The sequence below is a fragment of the Nematostella vectensis genome, chromosome 8 (genome assembly GCF_932526225.1).
Source record: "Nematostella vectensis chromosome 8, jaNemVect1.1, whole genome shotgun sequence".
Classification (NCBI taxonomy): Eukaryota; Metazoa; Cnidaria; class Anthozoa; order Actiniaria; family Edwardsiidae; genus Nematostella; species Nematostella vectensis.
In genome coordinates, this window is record NC_064041.1 from 6,331,696 (window position 1) to 6,347,946 (window position 16,251).

Here is a 16,251-nt window from a genome sequence, read left to right on the forward strand (position 1 = left end):
TATATTCGCTTGTTTTTTTGCATGGATATTCCTTGTGCAACATAAAACAAAATAAGCCTGAGTATTTTTTGGTAGATAATCCGTTCTTGAGATATTGCAAATTGTAAGACTCTTGCTTTGTGTGAAATTGCCCAATTTGGGCGAAGTCGCTACTTTTAACATGATTAATGGCAACTTTGCTCAATCATATCTCAAGAACGAATTATCTACCAAAAAGTACCAAAGCTTATTTTCTTTTATATTACGCAAGGAACCTCTAGGCAAAATATCAACAAAATACAAGCTAACACAACCTTACAATTTGAATTTTGCCATTTTTTTGCTCTAAAGTGCACTATTGAGAAAGGACGTCTCGGGCGCGTAAGTAGGCGTGCGCCAAAAGGATGGCAATTTGTTATTGAAGATTTGTCAAATATCAGCTTTTTCATGATACCTCCCCCCTCCCCATGACTGTCGCTCTCCGGAAATCCTGGGTGAACGCGCCTAGTTAGAAGTTTGTAACCGAGTCTGCGATTAGAGACGAAGCCAGCGTTTTAACTTTCAAAGCTTCACGTAAAATAACTAACTAAGAAGAGTTGCAGGATAAAATAATGAGCGACTAGTTGTACAATTTGCAATTACTTTATGATTGCTAGGGTTCAAGAAAGTGTACAAAAGTATAAAAATTAGTTATGTATATCAATAGTAAGTTATATCTTATATTCAGACCGAACTCAAATATGTTATATATATATATATACAATAAATAGATGTCATTCGGGTTTAAAATCTCGGTTCGAACAAGCGGTGTGCTGATCCGCCATCTAAGAGTCATTTGCTGCCATGTACGAAATCCATGGGCTTTAGAGTGCTTTTCATTAACCCGTAAAACCCGTAAAAAGTGTGATAGTCAAGGTGTAATAGTGAGTAAAACACAAAAGAGAACAATAGAATCAGATCACAATAAAGAGTATAACGCTAAAGTGTAGTTCACGGGTTAATGAAAATCACTCTAACCAAAACTCCAATACACCTATTTCAGAAAAGGTGAAATCTTTGTCGTACCTACGTTGAATCACTGATAACGACTAAATGACAGAATCTCGCTATTTACAAATCTACTTGATACCAATGAAGCAATGTTTGTTACGACACGTGGACTCTCCAAATGTAGGCGCGTGTCCATGGCGGGGGGGGGGGGGGGGGATCCGTGGGGTTCGGACCCCACCCTGCACGTGTGCCGAAATGTAGAATTACATTCATAATTGCTGCATCAATAAGACTCTGGTTGACACCTTGTCAGAGGCTAATAAAGTGATTAATTTTCGTTGTGTGGTTGGATAGAAAAGGATTCTGGATGGATCGGGCCATGTAGAAGCTATCGGAAGATTTCACCACATTGGATTGGTGCAACACAGACGAAGAACGAGAATACAATAGAACGATGAGGGCAATCTAGCCAATCATGTTAGGCCTTACGAGCGGACTTCTACATTTCTCGAAGGATCTAGCGACCTATTACCGTAGCTAAGTATTGTTCTTGAGACGCACCCCAATAGTGCAGCCTTACCTGAAATAGGTGTATACGTTATGCAGTAGATCTTCATTTCAGTAAAATTCAATGCAGAGTAGAATTGGGACGAGCTGCCTATACAAGAAAGCAGTACGTTCCCAAATCCGTCACAGATTCATATACAGACTTTCCGCAGTGACCTGTTGCCTCTTATTTCACTAAGGACTTCATGCATTTCTTATCAACATCAGTGTAGTGCAGTCGGATTTTACATAGGGTTGTTAGTATGGGATCTTTTATGTGGGTGTCTTATTGTAATAAAGCTTTGATGGATTTGTTATCCGTGGCGTCTTCAGGAAGACATCCGTCCACGTCCTTGATGTTTGTTAAGGCATGGGCATCGAGAAGTTGCTGAACTATTGACGTGAATTCACATGTAGCAGCTGCAATAATAATAAATAATAATGACAATAATAATAATAATAATAATAACAACAACAACAACAACAACAACAACAACAACAACAACAACAACAACTAATAATAATAGTGATAATGATAACAGGTAACTTTAATAGGTACCTATCATCTTAAAGTAAATAAACATATTCACACTCATCATCATCATCTTTATGATAACATCTGGCACAGTCAGTGGCATCATTATCACCATCATTACCATGCAAGCAATAGTTGCACAGCAGATCATGTGACATTTCTGGATGCAAACTAACACATTCTCCAACTTTTTGAGCCAAAATAACAACAAAAAGTAACTAATTACGAATCAGTTTCTTTGTATATATTGAGAGATTTAATATTTTTGTTGCTCTCTGTGTGACAGGGGAAGCCATGACATCCAACACAATCATCACCCCTATCAACAACATCATCTTCAAAGTAATCATCATCATCTGTATGATAATGTGTTATGTTAACATTGACACAATCATTACTTTTTTCAACAATTATCTTCATAATTGTAAATAAGAAAAGTAATAGGCTGTGAAGGAGGTAACCAAACCAAAAATTGTAAAGAGATATTGATAAGACTAGGTGCTTTAAAGGATAGTATCTTACCATAGTGGATGGGAGTCTGGCCATCAGAGTCCTACAACAAGCAACCAATTAAATATGCGAATAAACAAATATACAAGCAAACTATCAATCAACCGAAACAAAAACAAGATATGACTTCAGGGGTGACAAACATCCTCAGGGACCCAGGGCATCGCAGAGATAGGGTACACAGGGAGCGTGTGCGAAAGAAAGAGTAGTGAAAGACTCCCTGGGCAACTGCTCTGTAAAAGCTTTTTTCTAAAAACTGCAGCAAACTCGCTCTCTGATTGATCTCATTATTATTAAATTAAAATTAGACCAATCAGGGCGCTCCTTATTAATCAGAAAAGCAGACAGACCTCACGCATAGTAACACTTTCCAAACACCTATACTGCTAAATAACAAAGCCTTACCCATTTCGAATGTGTATGCGTATAACAAAGTCTTACTCATTTTGAATGTGTATGATTTTTTTGATCAGAATTATTTTGTACAAAGGCCAATTAAATAAACAGTTCAAGAAAATCCCCCAAACTTGACTCAACCCTTGAATTATCTAGCCTTTCAATAGATTTTTATCAAAATATTGTTTGTTATGTTTAGCGTATAGTTTTTCTTTTCCCTCTTGATATGTAAATTTCGAGACTGTTTTAAAAGTTTTTGTCAATAAGTGATGGTGCTAATTGGAAAAAGGCGCCAGGTCCAGTCAGGCGACTAATTGGATTAAAAACACTTATTTAAAATAGCTTTTACAGAGCAGTTGCCCAGGGCATCCTTTCCTCTCCTTCTTTCTTGCACGCTCCCTGTGTGCCTGATCTACTCGACGCACTGGGTCCCCGAGGATTGATGACAAAATACTAATGATGCATGCTGCTTTTCAGTGAATTTTGATGACAACAAAGGTCACTTTAACGGGGGAGCAATAGTTTGTTTTAGATAACCTTTGAATTTGGGATGTCATGTAGAAGTATATAAAAAAAGAAAGTGTTTGCATAAAGTAGCAACTTACTATGATGAAGTACTCACAGTTATATTGACATCTGCATTATTTTTAATCAGAAAATCAACAACATGGTCATGCCCCCTGTCGCAAGCCCAATGTAATAGTGACATGCCCTGTAAGGAAAAGATGTAAAAAGAAATTGCTTTGATAAAAATTTGTTGACCTATTGGAACCTACTCTACTTTAGTGAATTCCTGTTCGCTACACATTTTAAAAATTCTGATGAAAACAATTACCAACATCTAAATCACCTTTAGGCTTCCGCCATTCAAAGGAATTTTCATTGGCCAGCACTGAAATGGTTTCTAATCACACCACCTCTCCGCAAGGTTCTGACCAATCAAGAAGCAAATGTAACTGTTTGTTTCAATGATGGAAGCCAGAAAGGGGTGTAGCATTTGAAAATTAAAGAGTTTACAGCATATTGACAATCACAGGTCGAATAACCTCTTTTAAATTTTGAAAAAGTAGCAAAATTATATAAGTAACAGTAAATGAGTTATCTTTTACTATTCTTATTCCCAAGGAAGAAATCATAAATATATACCTGTTCATCAGGTGAATTGATGTTCTTCTTTGAGATGAGGGAACTCATTCTCTTTACATTTCCTTCTTTGCACCAATCAAAAGCAGTCTTATTGCCATCACTACAACAAAAAAGCAAAAAGGGAAACAACTAGAAAAAATAACAGCTGTTAATAATTGTAATTATCATGATGATGGTTATAAGACCAATACTTTAATTTTTCTTTTCTGTAGGGTTTACATACTTCAAAAGACAAAATTCAAGATCAGAGAATGTGTAATATAATGATAAAAATGAATAAAACAAAGTAAAAATGAATAAAAACTTGTTTTCAAATAAAAACTCAGCTTCTTATAACATGCAATCGTTTTCGGGAGCATAACAAGATTTTCAAGAGTGTCAGGAGGTGGACAAACATGACAGAGGGAAAAAATGGCATGAAATTTTCCAATTCTCAATACATAAGCTCAAGATTCCGCATACATGGAGTTCCTCTGACCAAAAGCTTAATTCTAAATTTAAAAGAAATTTTGAAGATATTTAATTTAGATATTAGCGAGCAGTTGGCTTATAGGTTTTTGGGGGCACGAAAAATGTTATGAGTTGCAAATAGGAAATATGCTTTTATCTAAATTAAGAGGAAAGACCCTTTAAAATGAAAGCCACTGAACAGTGAAAGTAAGTTTTCTCTTTTTTTTTTTTTTTAGCTTTCCAAACACAACTATACTCTCTGAATCACTATCCCTGTAGCAATGGAAAGGTTGAAAAAGTAAACGATATTTGCGGAGCAGATAATTTTCCTCGATTTTAAAGTTTAACTTGCAAAACGAATCCACCAGCACACACGCATGCAAATCATGTTCAAATTACAATATAATCTTTTTAAGTTAAAAAAATAAACAAAAAAATAACCAGATGCCCTGACTATAGTAGGCCAACCAATCAGAATGTAGCATTGATGAAAGGGTTCGAGGGATAATTGTCAAATACCTGATGACATCATCTTCGTCACCGCGTAATGTGCTGACTGACAGCCCCATTGACTGGCTGGATCGGGAAGAGTGTTCCTGAGTAATGGGCTGGAGAAAATATCAACATTATCACAATCATCATCGTCATCATGAATACTGTCATCACAGTCACCATCATTTCAGCATAAACTCCAGCTGAATGGCTTGAAGGGCCACTATATGGTCTTTACAAAAATGCTAGCAACCTGCTTTTTTGTGAGGGAAAAACATTCTAGTTTTTTTCATTCATCAAATTTTGGTGGCTCTGCTGCATAATACAACTTTCTTTCCTTGCAGCTTTTCATTCTTTCTCTATTTTTTTCTACAAACTTTCTTTAGCACCCTGACACAAATGCATGAGCCACTGAGCCACGCGACTACCCGCTTGTCACGACCAAAACCATTGGAACAACCGTTCTATTTACTGCAAAATGGAACAGTTGATGGAGGACTCTCCGTAACAAAAAGTTCCTCCAGAACATATACCCTGCTGGTGCAAAAGTAACCCCCACAGTCAATTTGCATGATCTCAGCACCCCACAAAAAGCAAAACCAATTGTGTACCACTCACTAACACCCACACTACCAAGATAACATCACCCAAAGAGATCCTGGAGTAGAGCTGACATGCCCCACAGAGTCTCCAACTGCAACAACACCACCTAAAACTAGATGCTGTTAGCAAATCCCCCACCTGTGTTGACTCGTCCCTAGACAAAGAATACAAACTTACAGTACTGTCAGAGGTAGCGTATTTTATGTCCCATTCTGGGTCTAGTGAAAACAATTCTTGCACATAGATTTTCATCGCCTTTTCTTGAGGCATTTTCCCATGTTGATGCCAAGATTCCCTGCAAAAAAAAACCCAACTTTGTGTGAGGTAACAGGGAATGGGAAAATTAATATTAACAGTATGAAAAAAAAAACATCAATAGTTTATTCTAGAATATTTTGTTGTCACAATTATTAGGAATTGCCACACAAGATGTTGCATTTTGCCAAACAAGACGTGGTTGAAAATTAGAGATGTCAATGGAAAATAGTTTGAGATTTTTTTAATTATTGTACATAAATATTTTATAATTTTAGGGACTTATTGACATACTGTAAACTCCTGTCTAAATTTCATGAATATAGATATCAATAATTATATCAAGCAAGAATTTCGCTTAGAAATCACAAGTCTTCTCAGTGAAAGTTTTATTTTTGAATTTCAAGAGAGAAACAAAAACATTAAAGTGAATATCCGTTACACACATAAAAGAGGGTAATTATACAAAAATAATACCCCACACTGATAGCCAATTAGGGCATTACATGAGAGTATATTCAGGAGAATCCTAACCACAAACATAACCACATATATGTATAATCTATTACCTATTTAACATGCTCATGATAAGTCAATGCATATTCTAGTCAGCCCTCAATTCTTTAGGCTTAGCAATTTTAATAAATCCTAGAACCTATCAATTCTTCATTACTAATACTTATTATATTTTTAGATTTACAATTGTTATAAAGTGTAAGAAATTGACGGCACAAATATTGCTGTTTACATTTATTAACTATGCACCTAAAGCCTTAGAAATCACCCTACCAAGGTCTTTCAGATGCATGTTCTGTGTTCAATAACCAAATATGATAAATAATTTAGAGATGACTAAAAGTCGCTTGTTCGTAATGCTGTACCTAATCTTATTTGTATTTTTTAATAAAACCCTTACCACTTCGCCTTCCCTACGATGTCCCAAAACCCTGGTCGAGAAGTCTTGCAAGGTCCCTCTGTAGCCTAGGAGTGAAGCAAAGAGGTAGCAAATCGAAACAAAATAATAACAAAAATTTATTTTCGTGTTTGAATTTCACTGACGTGAGCGAACAAATCATGCCAAACAAATCTGACCAAAATAAAGAACAAGCGAAAGCAAACCTGCTTGAATAGCCCGTAGAAAAGCAGTTTCTGTTCATCGCGTAGGTTCTTTAAGCTTCGTACGTAATCTGTAGCCTGTGCAAAAAGGTCTTGAACACATTCTTGAGAAATGACATCTTCGACATCCGCCATCTTGCAATCTGTTGATTTGGACAAGCCGCATGCACAAACACCGCCGGCGCGATAGAAACACACAGGCAGACCAGATGTTCGGGAGTGTCCCCTTTTTGCACTGCTGTCACGGCTCACAAGTGGTCGTCACCAATGGTAAAAATAGTTTTTACTCCTGCTCCTCTAAGTGCAATGACGTGCACAAACAGTATAGTATGGCTCATTACACACAAAAACAAAATATAGATATATTCCTTTTCATGTATGATACCTCATCCCTCCCCCTACCCCCCAAATCTGTGTACGCTCCTGATTTCTGAAACCTGGAGATTCCTATGAAGGTACCACTTTTTTCCTGTTGTTGATTATTAGATTTATTTTCTTCAAAGCCATTGGACACCAGGAAGGGGGGGGGGGGGTGGGTGGGTTACTCTATCATGTTGACTATACGGGGATGCTAAACCAGAAAGGGTCCCGTTTGATGCTCGAACTATACGAAAGGGTTGTATTTTTGCAATTATTTCACAATATAAAAGGATAGCAAATTCGTGATTAACACCATAAAACGGTCGATATATTACCTCGTAAGATTCGAATGGAAAATAAGTTTTGTAGATTTCAGCGACGACATTTTTATGAGATACGTTGCCAAAAAATGGCTGATCATCTCAAAATCTCACTATAAAATTTTCGATTTTTTTGCTTTCAATTTTGTTAAGAGGGTACTTGTGTTTCACATTTTATTACTTAATAAATGAGTCACCCTTTTCATTCACTATAAAAAAGGAGTCCAAAGTCTGGGCGGAGCATCCCTGTACAAAAATTTTCGAAGAATACCTCCCCCTGGACCCTAACGGCTATTTCTCTTTCATCTAATTATTTCAATTTGTGGATATGCCAGCCCACGAAATAAAGAAGACTGGCGTCTATATGCAGTGTCTTAGCAGGCCTCGAAATATTGTGGGGGGGGGGGGGGGAGGGCACAATACAGAAACATCAAGAAATATTATAGGGCACAGCCACGCCCCTACTGGTCATTTTCTTATAAATTAAAAACAAAAAAAGTGACACCAGCCACTTCCCCAGGAGACGAAATTGTCTGATCGGCCATTGAATGAATTGTCCTAGATCCTCTTGGTTCCAGCAACTTTTTTTAATCCGTTTCAATGTTGTGGAATCATATATCTATGCTCCGCTAATGCAAAAGACAAAATTAGTTTAAAAATGTAGGGGAAAGTTTCAATGCTACTGGAAAAACGTGGGGGAAGTTTTACGAATTGCTGTCGCAACGCAAGAAATCGATTTCACTCACGTGCCAATTAAATGCTTGCGTCAAATGGTCAACGTAAAAAAAATGGAGGGATGTCATTCACCTTTTACTTTACCAGTTTTTTTTATCTTCGAATTCCGAAGGGAGTGCCCCTGAAACTCTCTTTGAATTGCACCGAAATCTATAGATTGCGCCATGTTTACACAATTTTCACTTTTTTGTGTTTTGTAAAATGTTTACCGTAAGAGCAATAGGCACAAATACAGAGCTTGGGCTACCTGTGGGTTTTGCACAGTGACTGCTTTTGGCCGCGTACCGTACTACTTCACGTGCGTGACCTATTAGACGAGACACGCAATTAGCTTATAAATAATAAGTAACCAATCAACTCAGCTCATATATCCTCTATTTCTATTACGGTCAGTTTTACATCCCTTGTCTGGCCTAGGTCTCTCGACGTTTCGCAAGAAAGAATTCACAAACTCGCACGTTGTGCTTTTCAAAAAAAATATTCATCATCACAAAGTTTTCAGGAAATTACAACTCAGAGAATATTACTTAATCTGGAGATTTAGCTTTTTACCTGGAGACCTGGAGATTTGCTGCAAAACCTGGACTACTCCCGGTTTATCCGGGAGAGTTGACAGGTCTGCTGTACACTAAGAATATGAATAAGAATATGAATAAATATGAGAAGAATATGAATGACCTTCCATATGCTTGTCGGTATATCTATATACATTGACTTTATACATTGACTTTCTGGCTCCCACAGGCTAAACATATCCTCGAACAGAGGCAGATTTGCCGGATTAAATGCACACTAATCAGAAAGATTTGTGGGCTCCCAAGACTCAAACTCTTTCTTATCTGAGCACCAGGCGTGGTTGTATGGAGAAAAAGGGGCTAATTTTAGGCACAGCTTCATCAACGCCCATGGTCATGTAAGAAAATATAAACACTGAATTTTAACGAGCTGGATCGTAGCAGGAGGAAGGCACTGGGCACGTGCCCCCTCCCCCCCAATAAAATATATATAAATAAGAACATGGTCAAAATGAGAAGGTGGACTCTAAAAAATACGGTATGCTCGTCCTTTCCCTTAGGTTATAATTTTTTTTAGAGCCCGGGGCTCTATATCCCTTAGGGTCTTCTGGAAATCTGCCATCCCTTAGGATGACTACCAGGTGACCCTACCTCAAAAAATACAAATCAGTCCAGGCGCGTACATAAGGGGGAGGGGGGGGGGGTTGGGGATGCGCAGGCTCCCAAGGCATCCAGGCGCCCAAAAAGTGGGTCATTTCTTCAAAACTACCCTTTTTAATATACCTATGCTGCGCCCCTCTCAGCCAATCCTAGGTACGCGCCTGCAGTAGTTAGTAAAATTAAGAAACCTGATAATTTGTTTGTTTTATCGGCTATCCCTTAAAAAAATCCAGAAACCACACCAATTTTGCTATTCCTTAGGATTAAAATTCATTTTCTCGACGAGAATATGTACATTTTTTTTGGGAGATTCCCCCCCCCCCCCCCCCCCTTCCCCGGAGATTATCGATCAACCAATCCTTTGTTATTGTTTATCATTGAAACACAACAGTTTACGTTACAAAATATATATGATTGAAAATATCTTGGTTACTCGCTTGAATTAGCCGAATTTGTGTGACTCGTCATTAAGCGGGAGCACAGAATGGTGGCGTGATTGGCTTTTTCATGCTAAAAGTTAAATATAAATGTCAAACTACACGTATGTGGATTTATTGTTTACAGAACAAACAAACAATAACTTATAATTTTTAAATCTGATAAAGAAAAAAAATGCACATAGCTGTAATGAAAAAAAAAATAATAATAATCCAACCAACTGGTAATTATTTTGGACCCGTCTGTTTAACAATCCCGGACACACTTTACTCAAGCCCGTAACTAAATGCCCTGTCACACGTAGACTTTTCGGCTGCAACTTGTCTCGCAAAAAGAAGGTTGCAGGTCGCACGCGCCCTGTCAGACGTGAAGTTTTTCCTGCGACTTGAAGCAATTTGTTGCAGGAAGTAGAAAGCGTTCTACTTTTCGTGCGACTTTGAGAAATGCAAAGTTGAAAAAGGGGTGTCAAACGCAAAAAAAATGCGTGAATTATTTTTTTGCGAGACAGGTCAAAACTCCTCACCTCTGGTTTCAGGCCTGTTACGTAACCCTTAATACAACTTCAAAAATAATAAATAAAATAGGAATAAATATTTTAATTGCATCTTAATTTATATCTAATAGAGATTACTGGATTAGGCAACCAGAGAGAATAGGAACTATAAAGACAGTACAGGGGCGGCGGAAGGGCAGGGGCAAGGGGGGGGGGGGGGGGCAGCCCCCCCTATTTTCTGAGCGGATGTTTCTTTATATATGAACGTTTTTTGTTAAAACAACGGGTTTCAAGCGGTGCATATGCAACCGACAACAATTGTTGAACAGTTTTCCTAGATTATTCCCCGCGTTCTTATAAATAGCGCTTAAGAATTTGGAACCCCTGAAACGACTACCCACCCCTCCCCCCAACTTTCGCCCCCCCCCCCCCCCCCCCTCACCACCAATTATGGGACCATTCTGCCGCCCCCTGAGGTAATATTTTTTCTTTGGCATCACCCATCCTGCTTCAAAGAACAATCTGAACAATAAGAAGCACGGATGTCCTGTGAACTACCTTAATAGTATATATTTTTTCTAGTTTTAAGCTTCGTATCAATTCATTTCAATAGGGACTTGCGCTCAGAGATCACGTGACTGTTTAGGTGGCAAACTAGCGCGCGCTCAGCCTTTAAGTACCAAAGTAACAGCAACAAAAAGCAAATCATTCAGCGCTTACGAAAAAACAGATCTCCTTTTTCAGAAAGGGTTTAGTTTCATTTAAAGATTTTATTTCTTCGTCGTTCTCTGGTGTGACGGCCGCTGTTATATTTGATTTTTTTGTTTGATCATTTTGTTTTTAATTTGCCACCCAATACCGTAAGGTCACGTGATCTCTTAGCACAAGTCCCCTATTGCTACTTCTATCTTGTCTACTTCAACAGGAATCCATACTTCAGATCATCATCTTTCTCTACACGGAATGAACAGGATCCTGTGTAGAAGGCGTGGCCGGCGACCTCGACATGCACAGCATCAAACTCTCCACACTTTGTCTCCTTGAGTACACGTCCACCAAACTTTGATCCAGACACACCTTCGAACACACGGAGCTGATTCAGCCCAATCAGTTGCTTGGCGTATTGAACAGCAATACGTGCAGTGACTCCTGAACCAGTTGGACAACGATCAACCTGAAAAAGTCAAATATTTGTAGCAGGCTACTGGTAATTTCCATATATTTTTAAAAGTATTTGGGAAGGGGGGGGACCTGTCCCCAGTGCCCCACCCCCTGATACAGACATGTCTTTAGATACACTAAGTACTGCAGTTTAAGACTTTTTTTTAATTACATAGCTGTCAACTCACTAGTAACAGCAAGGTTAGTCACAGGACATACAAAATCTTCACATGATTCACATGAACAGAGCAGCATAGCCAGGATATTTAACAAGAGGGGGCCAAAAAGGCCCTTTTCTCCCGCATTTTAGATAACGTCTCATACATTTAATACATTTTTGGCTGCTAGAAGGGGGGGAGGTTTGGGTCACCCCCCTGGCTACGCCCCTGCAGATGAAGATGGGGGTCAGAGGCGTCCAGACCCCACCCGGCTCATGTGCCAAAATGAGACATTACGTGATAATACACTGAATGTCTATTGGATTCCTGTTAATACTGTATCTTGGTCAGTATAGAGATTTGGGAGCATAGGCAATTATAATATTACACTTTCCGAAAGTCCGTAATTAGCACTCGGGGCTCATCCCTAAACCCTGGATTGCCCAAATTTAGGACAAAATCATGCACTATTTTACTAAAAATATCTCCTGCTTTTAAAGATTAATCACATGCCTTTGGGCCCAAACATGCTGATCCCTCAGAAAATTCCAATCTCAAGTTTTTTTTTAGGTCTTATGGCTGACAGGTATTTCTTCAGACTATTTTTCAAGACCAAATAAAGAGGGTTTAACAGTATTAGGATATTGGTACCCCTGAAACAGTATTTATTTGATAGCATGCAAACCCCCTTCAATAAGTTTGTAAGATAATATATATGCAGGGGCGGATACAGGATTTCAAAATGGGGGGTGGATAATTGATTTGATAATTGACAACTGATAACTGATCAAGTGGTTTGTGGTAGGTCACTACATAGATCTTACAATACTTCATGCTGAATTGGATTTGTTGCGTCAGCAACGTCGAGCAGGCAAAGGAAATTGGCAGTACCTCCTATCCGTCAGACATCTACTCTCTTCAAACAATTTTTTTTTTAATTTTATTTTTTTTACTCAAAAAGGGGGGTGAAAATCCACCCAATCCACCCCCCCTGTATCCGCCCCTGATATGATAAACTGGTGCACCTCACATTGTTATGCCTGCCTCCCTCACCCTCCAATCTATTTCACCTTCAAAAGGACCTTGAGCTATACTTCTCAGTACTAGGGTCAGATACATTATGCTCGGAAATTTGAGCCTTATGCTTTTGAGCAATGCTTATAAAAGCATGGTATTAAGCAAAAAATTATGCTCAAAAAGATGTATTGTGCTCGACATAAATTATTGTTCTTTCCAAATTTTTAACCAATATTCCATGCCCTTCTATAGAAGAAATGCCGAGTTCTGGCAAGGTCGGAAGGTTTTGGACTTCTTAATTGCGATAAAGCATTCTTCGCAGCTTCTGATGTGGCAGGGGGGATGAGTCAAATCAACAAAAGGCCCAGCAGGGTCAACAGGTGTCTCTGCCATGACCCACGATGAGTGATCAAAGGAGATGACAATTGCAAGGGCTTAGCAGCCTGGCATAAATTTAAAACCTGGGTACCAAGTCTCCAAATCAAAACACCCACACACTTTTCATTTTGTTGGTTTGATTGGAAAGTAAAGAGCAAGAACACAACAAAATCAAACAGCCACTTGATGTCCTTAGTGATTTTGTACTATTATGCCTGAAAAAATGGGTATTATGCCGGCATTATCATATGTTTCTCTATGATCCGACTATAGTATTATGCCCAAAATTATGCCGGCATGATGTATCTGAGCCTACTCAGTACTGAAACCAACATACACCAGAAATGTGGGTGTCTGTATCATAGACTCAATATGTTCGAATTTTTATGCGATGTGGATCACCAGATATAAAAAAATCCAAATCTCTCTTTCGTATTTCTGTAAATGTCTACCATTATAGTTTTGTTATTAATATCATACCACGGTACCGTACTTAGATATATTAGGGAGGGCAATGTATTATAAAACTGTATTAGGTAATTATGCTACACTTGTGATAATTTCCATTGTATTGTCTGTATTGTATTGTAATAATGATCCATTGAATACTATACTGAGAAAGTTCCAGTTCCAGTCAGGAAACTAATTTCCATAATTATACAGCCCATAAAATACCCTTTAATCTATCTCATTGCACTTAAAAAACAAATAGATTGGAGAAAAAATGAAACAGCTTTAAATAGAATGTTTGCCAAATTATGTGGTTTCTTAATTTATTGGCTTGTCTGGAAAATTGTGTGCTAATTTCATGGAAGTCAATCGATATGTCTTGTTTTAATAGCATGACCCTAACCATCAACCAAAAAATAAATGATATTATGAGTAAAGAAGAATATTCAATATTGCATTTCTACAAGACATACTTTAGATAAGCAATCAAATTAATCATCTAAGATAAAGCCAAACCCCAAAACCACTATACCACTGAAATGTCATTTCCACACCTTACTGGAGAAGTAATAAAGCTTCATCAACAATGCAAAAATATTAGCAACCAATACACTCAAAACGTTTTTAAAACAGAAAGGTAAAATACAGCATATTGCACAGTTTAATATGAAATTCCCCAAACAGCTGTTAAAAAAAGGTGTTGGCCGATTTTTTGTGCAGTATGAATTTTGGTTACAAAAGCCACAGAATACAATATCAGGAAAATGAAAGTTGACCGTACTGATCAGAATAAAATATTAATTTCACCCTTACAGCCATAAATTAGTACTTTGGATGAATAATTCAAAACACTAGGGGGAATCAAAACAAAGGAATACTCCCCCTACTGGCCACAAAATCATACTGTTATTATTCAATAAAGTACAAAGTCAGTTTTATTGGAAATTCAATTCACGGCCATTCCATAGACTAGGGCGCCGGTTCGAAGCAATTAGATTGACTAGGAAGCCATTTCGCAGCAATTTGGTGTACTAGGAAGCCATTTCACAAACAGCTGATAAAACTGATACTCCGCAAAATTATTACTGGGAAAAATGCTCAAAATATACAAACCTCAGTATTTGAGAATTTAAAATTCAAAGAAAACTGATCTACTGTAAATTTCAGAAAAGAAACTCGAAAAGCTGTTTTCAAAATTTTTTGAACATTTTAGACAAAGAAATGGGAACAAATAAATGGGAGGATACTAACCTGATTATCAGCGAACACTGTGATGTTTTTCGTGCAGTCGTCGGGGTCATCCGAGTAGCGATCTTTGCTATCTGTTATAATTACACCATAGAGAAACGCCAGTTCGGGCGAGTCGGGGTGGGTGAGCTTTACTTGGTTTTTTACCGCTCGGCTGATCACGGCGGCCGCATCAATAGCATCTCGAACTTTGCAAGTTTTCACATCTAAGCCAAGTTTGTCCCCAGAAACGATCGCGTAGAACGCTCCCCCGTAGCCGATGTCTAGCTTGACCGGGCCGTATTTATCGGTCTCAACCACCAGGTCTATCGCAAAAGCGAAAGCAGGGACAGATACGAAGCGAACTTTGCCTGATTTGCCTTCGCAAAGTTCCACAAAAGCTTTGACGACCCCACAAGGGCACTGAATGAAGACGGGCACTTCGCCATAGCTGCTTGAATCGGTGTCAACAGCGACTACTCCGGTGTCGACAGCATAGCGTCCTAGAGCAATAATAGCGTGGCCACACATAGTGCTATACCCCTCGTTGTGTAGAAATAGCACAGCCATGTCTGCATTCTCGGCGTCTGGCTCTACCAGCAACGCGCCGTACATATCTGCGTGCCCGCGCGGTTCAAACATCAACATCTTGCGGAGGTAGTCTAGGTTGTCGCGAACGAATCTTCGCTTTTGGAGGATTGTTTCGCCCTTGATTTCAGGATAACCCGAGGTGATGATTCGCAAGGGTTCCCCGCCTGTGTGCATTTCGACTGTGCGAATCTGGATGCCCTCTTCAAGGCTGTGTACGCCACCATCTTCTAGATCACTTAGCTCGGCCATTTTGACGCGCACGGGCGAAGCTAACCGGAAGCACCCTTAGCTACCGCGCCTTTGAGAGTACGGTTCCCGATTTTACAATTGGAACGTGGGGATTTTATCGCACTGGGGGCATGAGCGAAAAATTGCTTTCACGCATTAAATTTGTAATCGTTTTAATAATAAAAAAAGTATTTGCTTATATAGCAAATAAACTTAGTCAATTATGCCTTAGCAAAAAACAGCAACATCCATGAACCAATACCACTTACAAGTCATGAATAGGGGACATGCGCTAAAAATCATGTGACCTTTTGGTAGGCAAGTTCAAGCCAAAATAAACATAGAAATGTCTGCGCCTGTCGCGCCAGGGAACGAGGAAAAAATAAAATCTTTAAATGAAAATAAAACCTTTTGGAAAAAAATCTGACTTTATTCGTGAGATCTAAACAAGTTGCATCATGTTGTTGTTATTTTATCCCTAAAAGAATGAGTGCATGCTAGT

General features: G+C 38.6%; 2 protein-coding genes across 3 annotated transcripts; both read right to left on the minus strand.

The window, feature by feature from the left end:
* Positions 1–605: 605 nt before the first annotated feature.
* On the minus strand, positions 606–7,180 carry LOC5507232 (acyl-CoA-binding domain-containing protein 6). 2 transcript variants are annotated; one of them, XM_032375797.2, is made up of 8 exons: positions 7,022–7,180; positions 6,819–6,883; positions 5,825–5,942; positions 5,072–5,160; positions 4,103–4,202; positions 3,579–3,668; positions 2,573–2,603; positions 606–1,935 (listed from the first exon to the last, which is right to left on the minus strand). In XM_032375797.2, the coding sequence occupies exons 1-8, from the start codon at positions 7,151–7,153 to the stop codon at positions 1,802–1,804; spliced, it is 759 nt and encodes a 252-aa protein (XP_032231688.2). In that variant the 5' UTR covers positions 7,154–7,180; the 3' UTR covers positions 606–1,801. The 2 variants fall into 2 exon arrangements, with proteins under 2 accessions (XP_032231688.2, XP_032231690.2); XM_032375799.2 differs by having other exon boundaries at positions 1,792–1,935; positions 3,562–3,668.
* A 4,202-nt stretch (positions 7,181–11,382) lies between these two features.
* On the minus strand, positions 11,383–15,818 carry LOC5507229 (trans-L-3-hydroxyproline dehydratase). The gene is made up of 2 exons (XM_001627822.3): positions 14,955–15,818; positions 11,383–11,713 (listed from the first exon to the last, which is right to left on the minus strand). The coding sequence occupies exons 1-2, from the start codon at positions 15,768–15,770 to the stop codon at positions 11,453–11,455; spliced, it is 1,077 nt and encodes a 358-aa protein (XP_001627872.2). The 5' UTR covers positions 15,771–15,818; the 3' UTR covers positions 11,383–11,452.
* Positions 15,819–16,251: the final 433 nt, after the last annotated feature.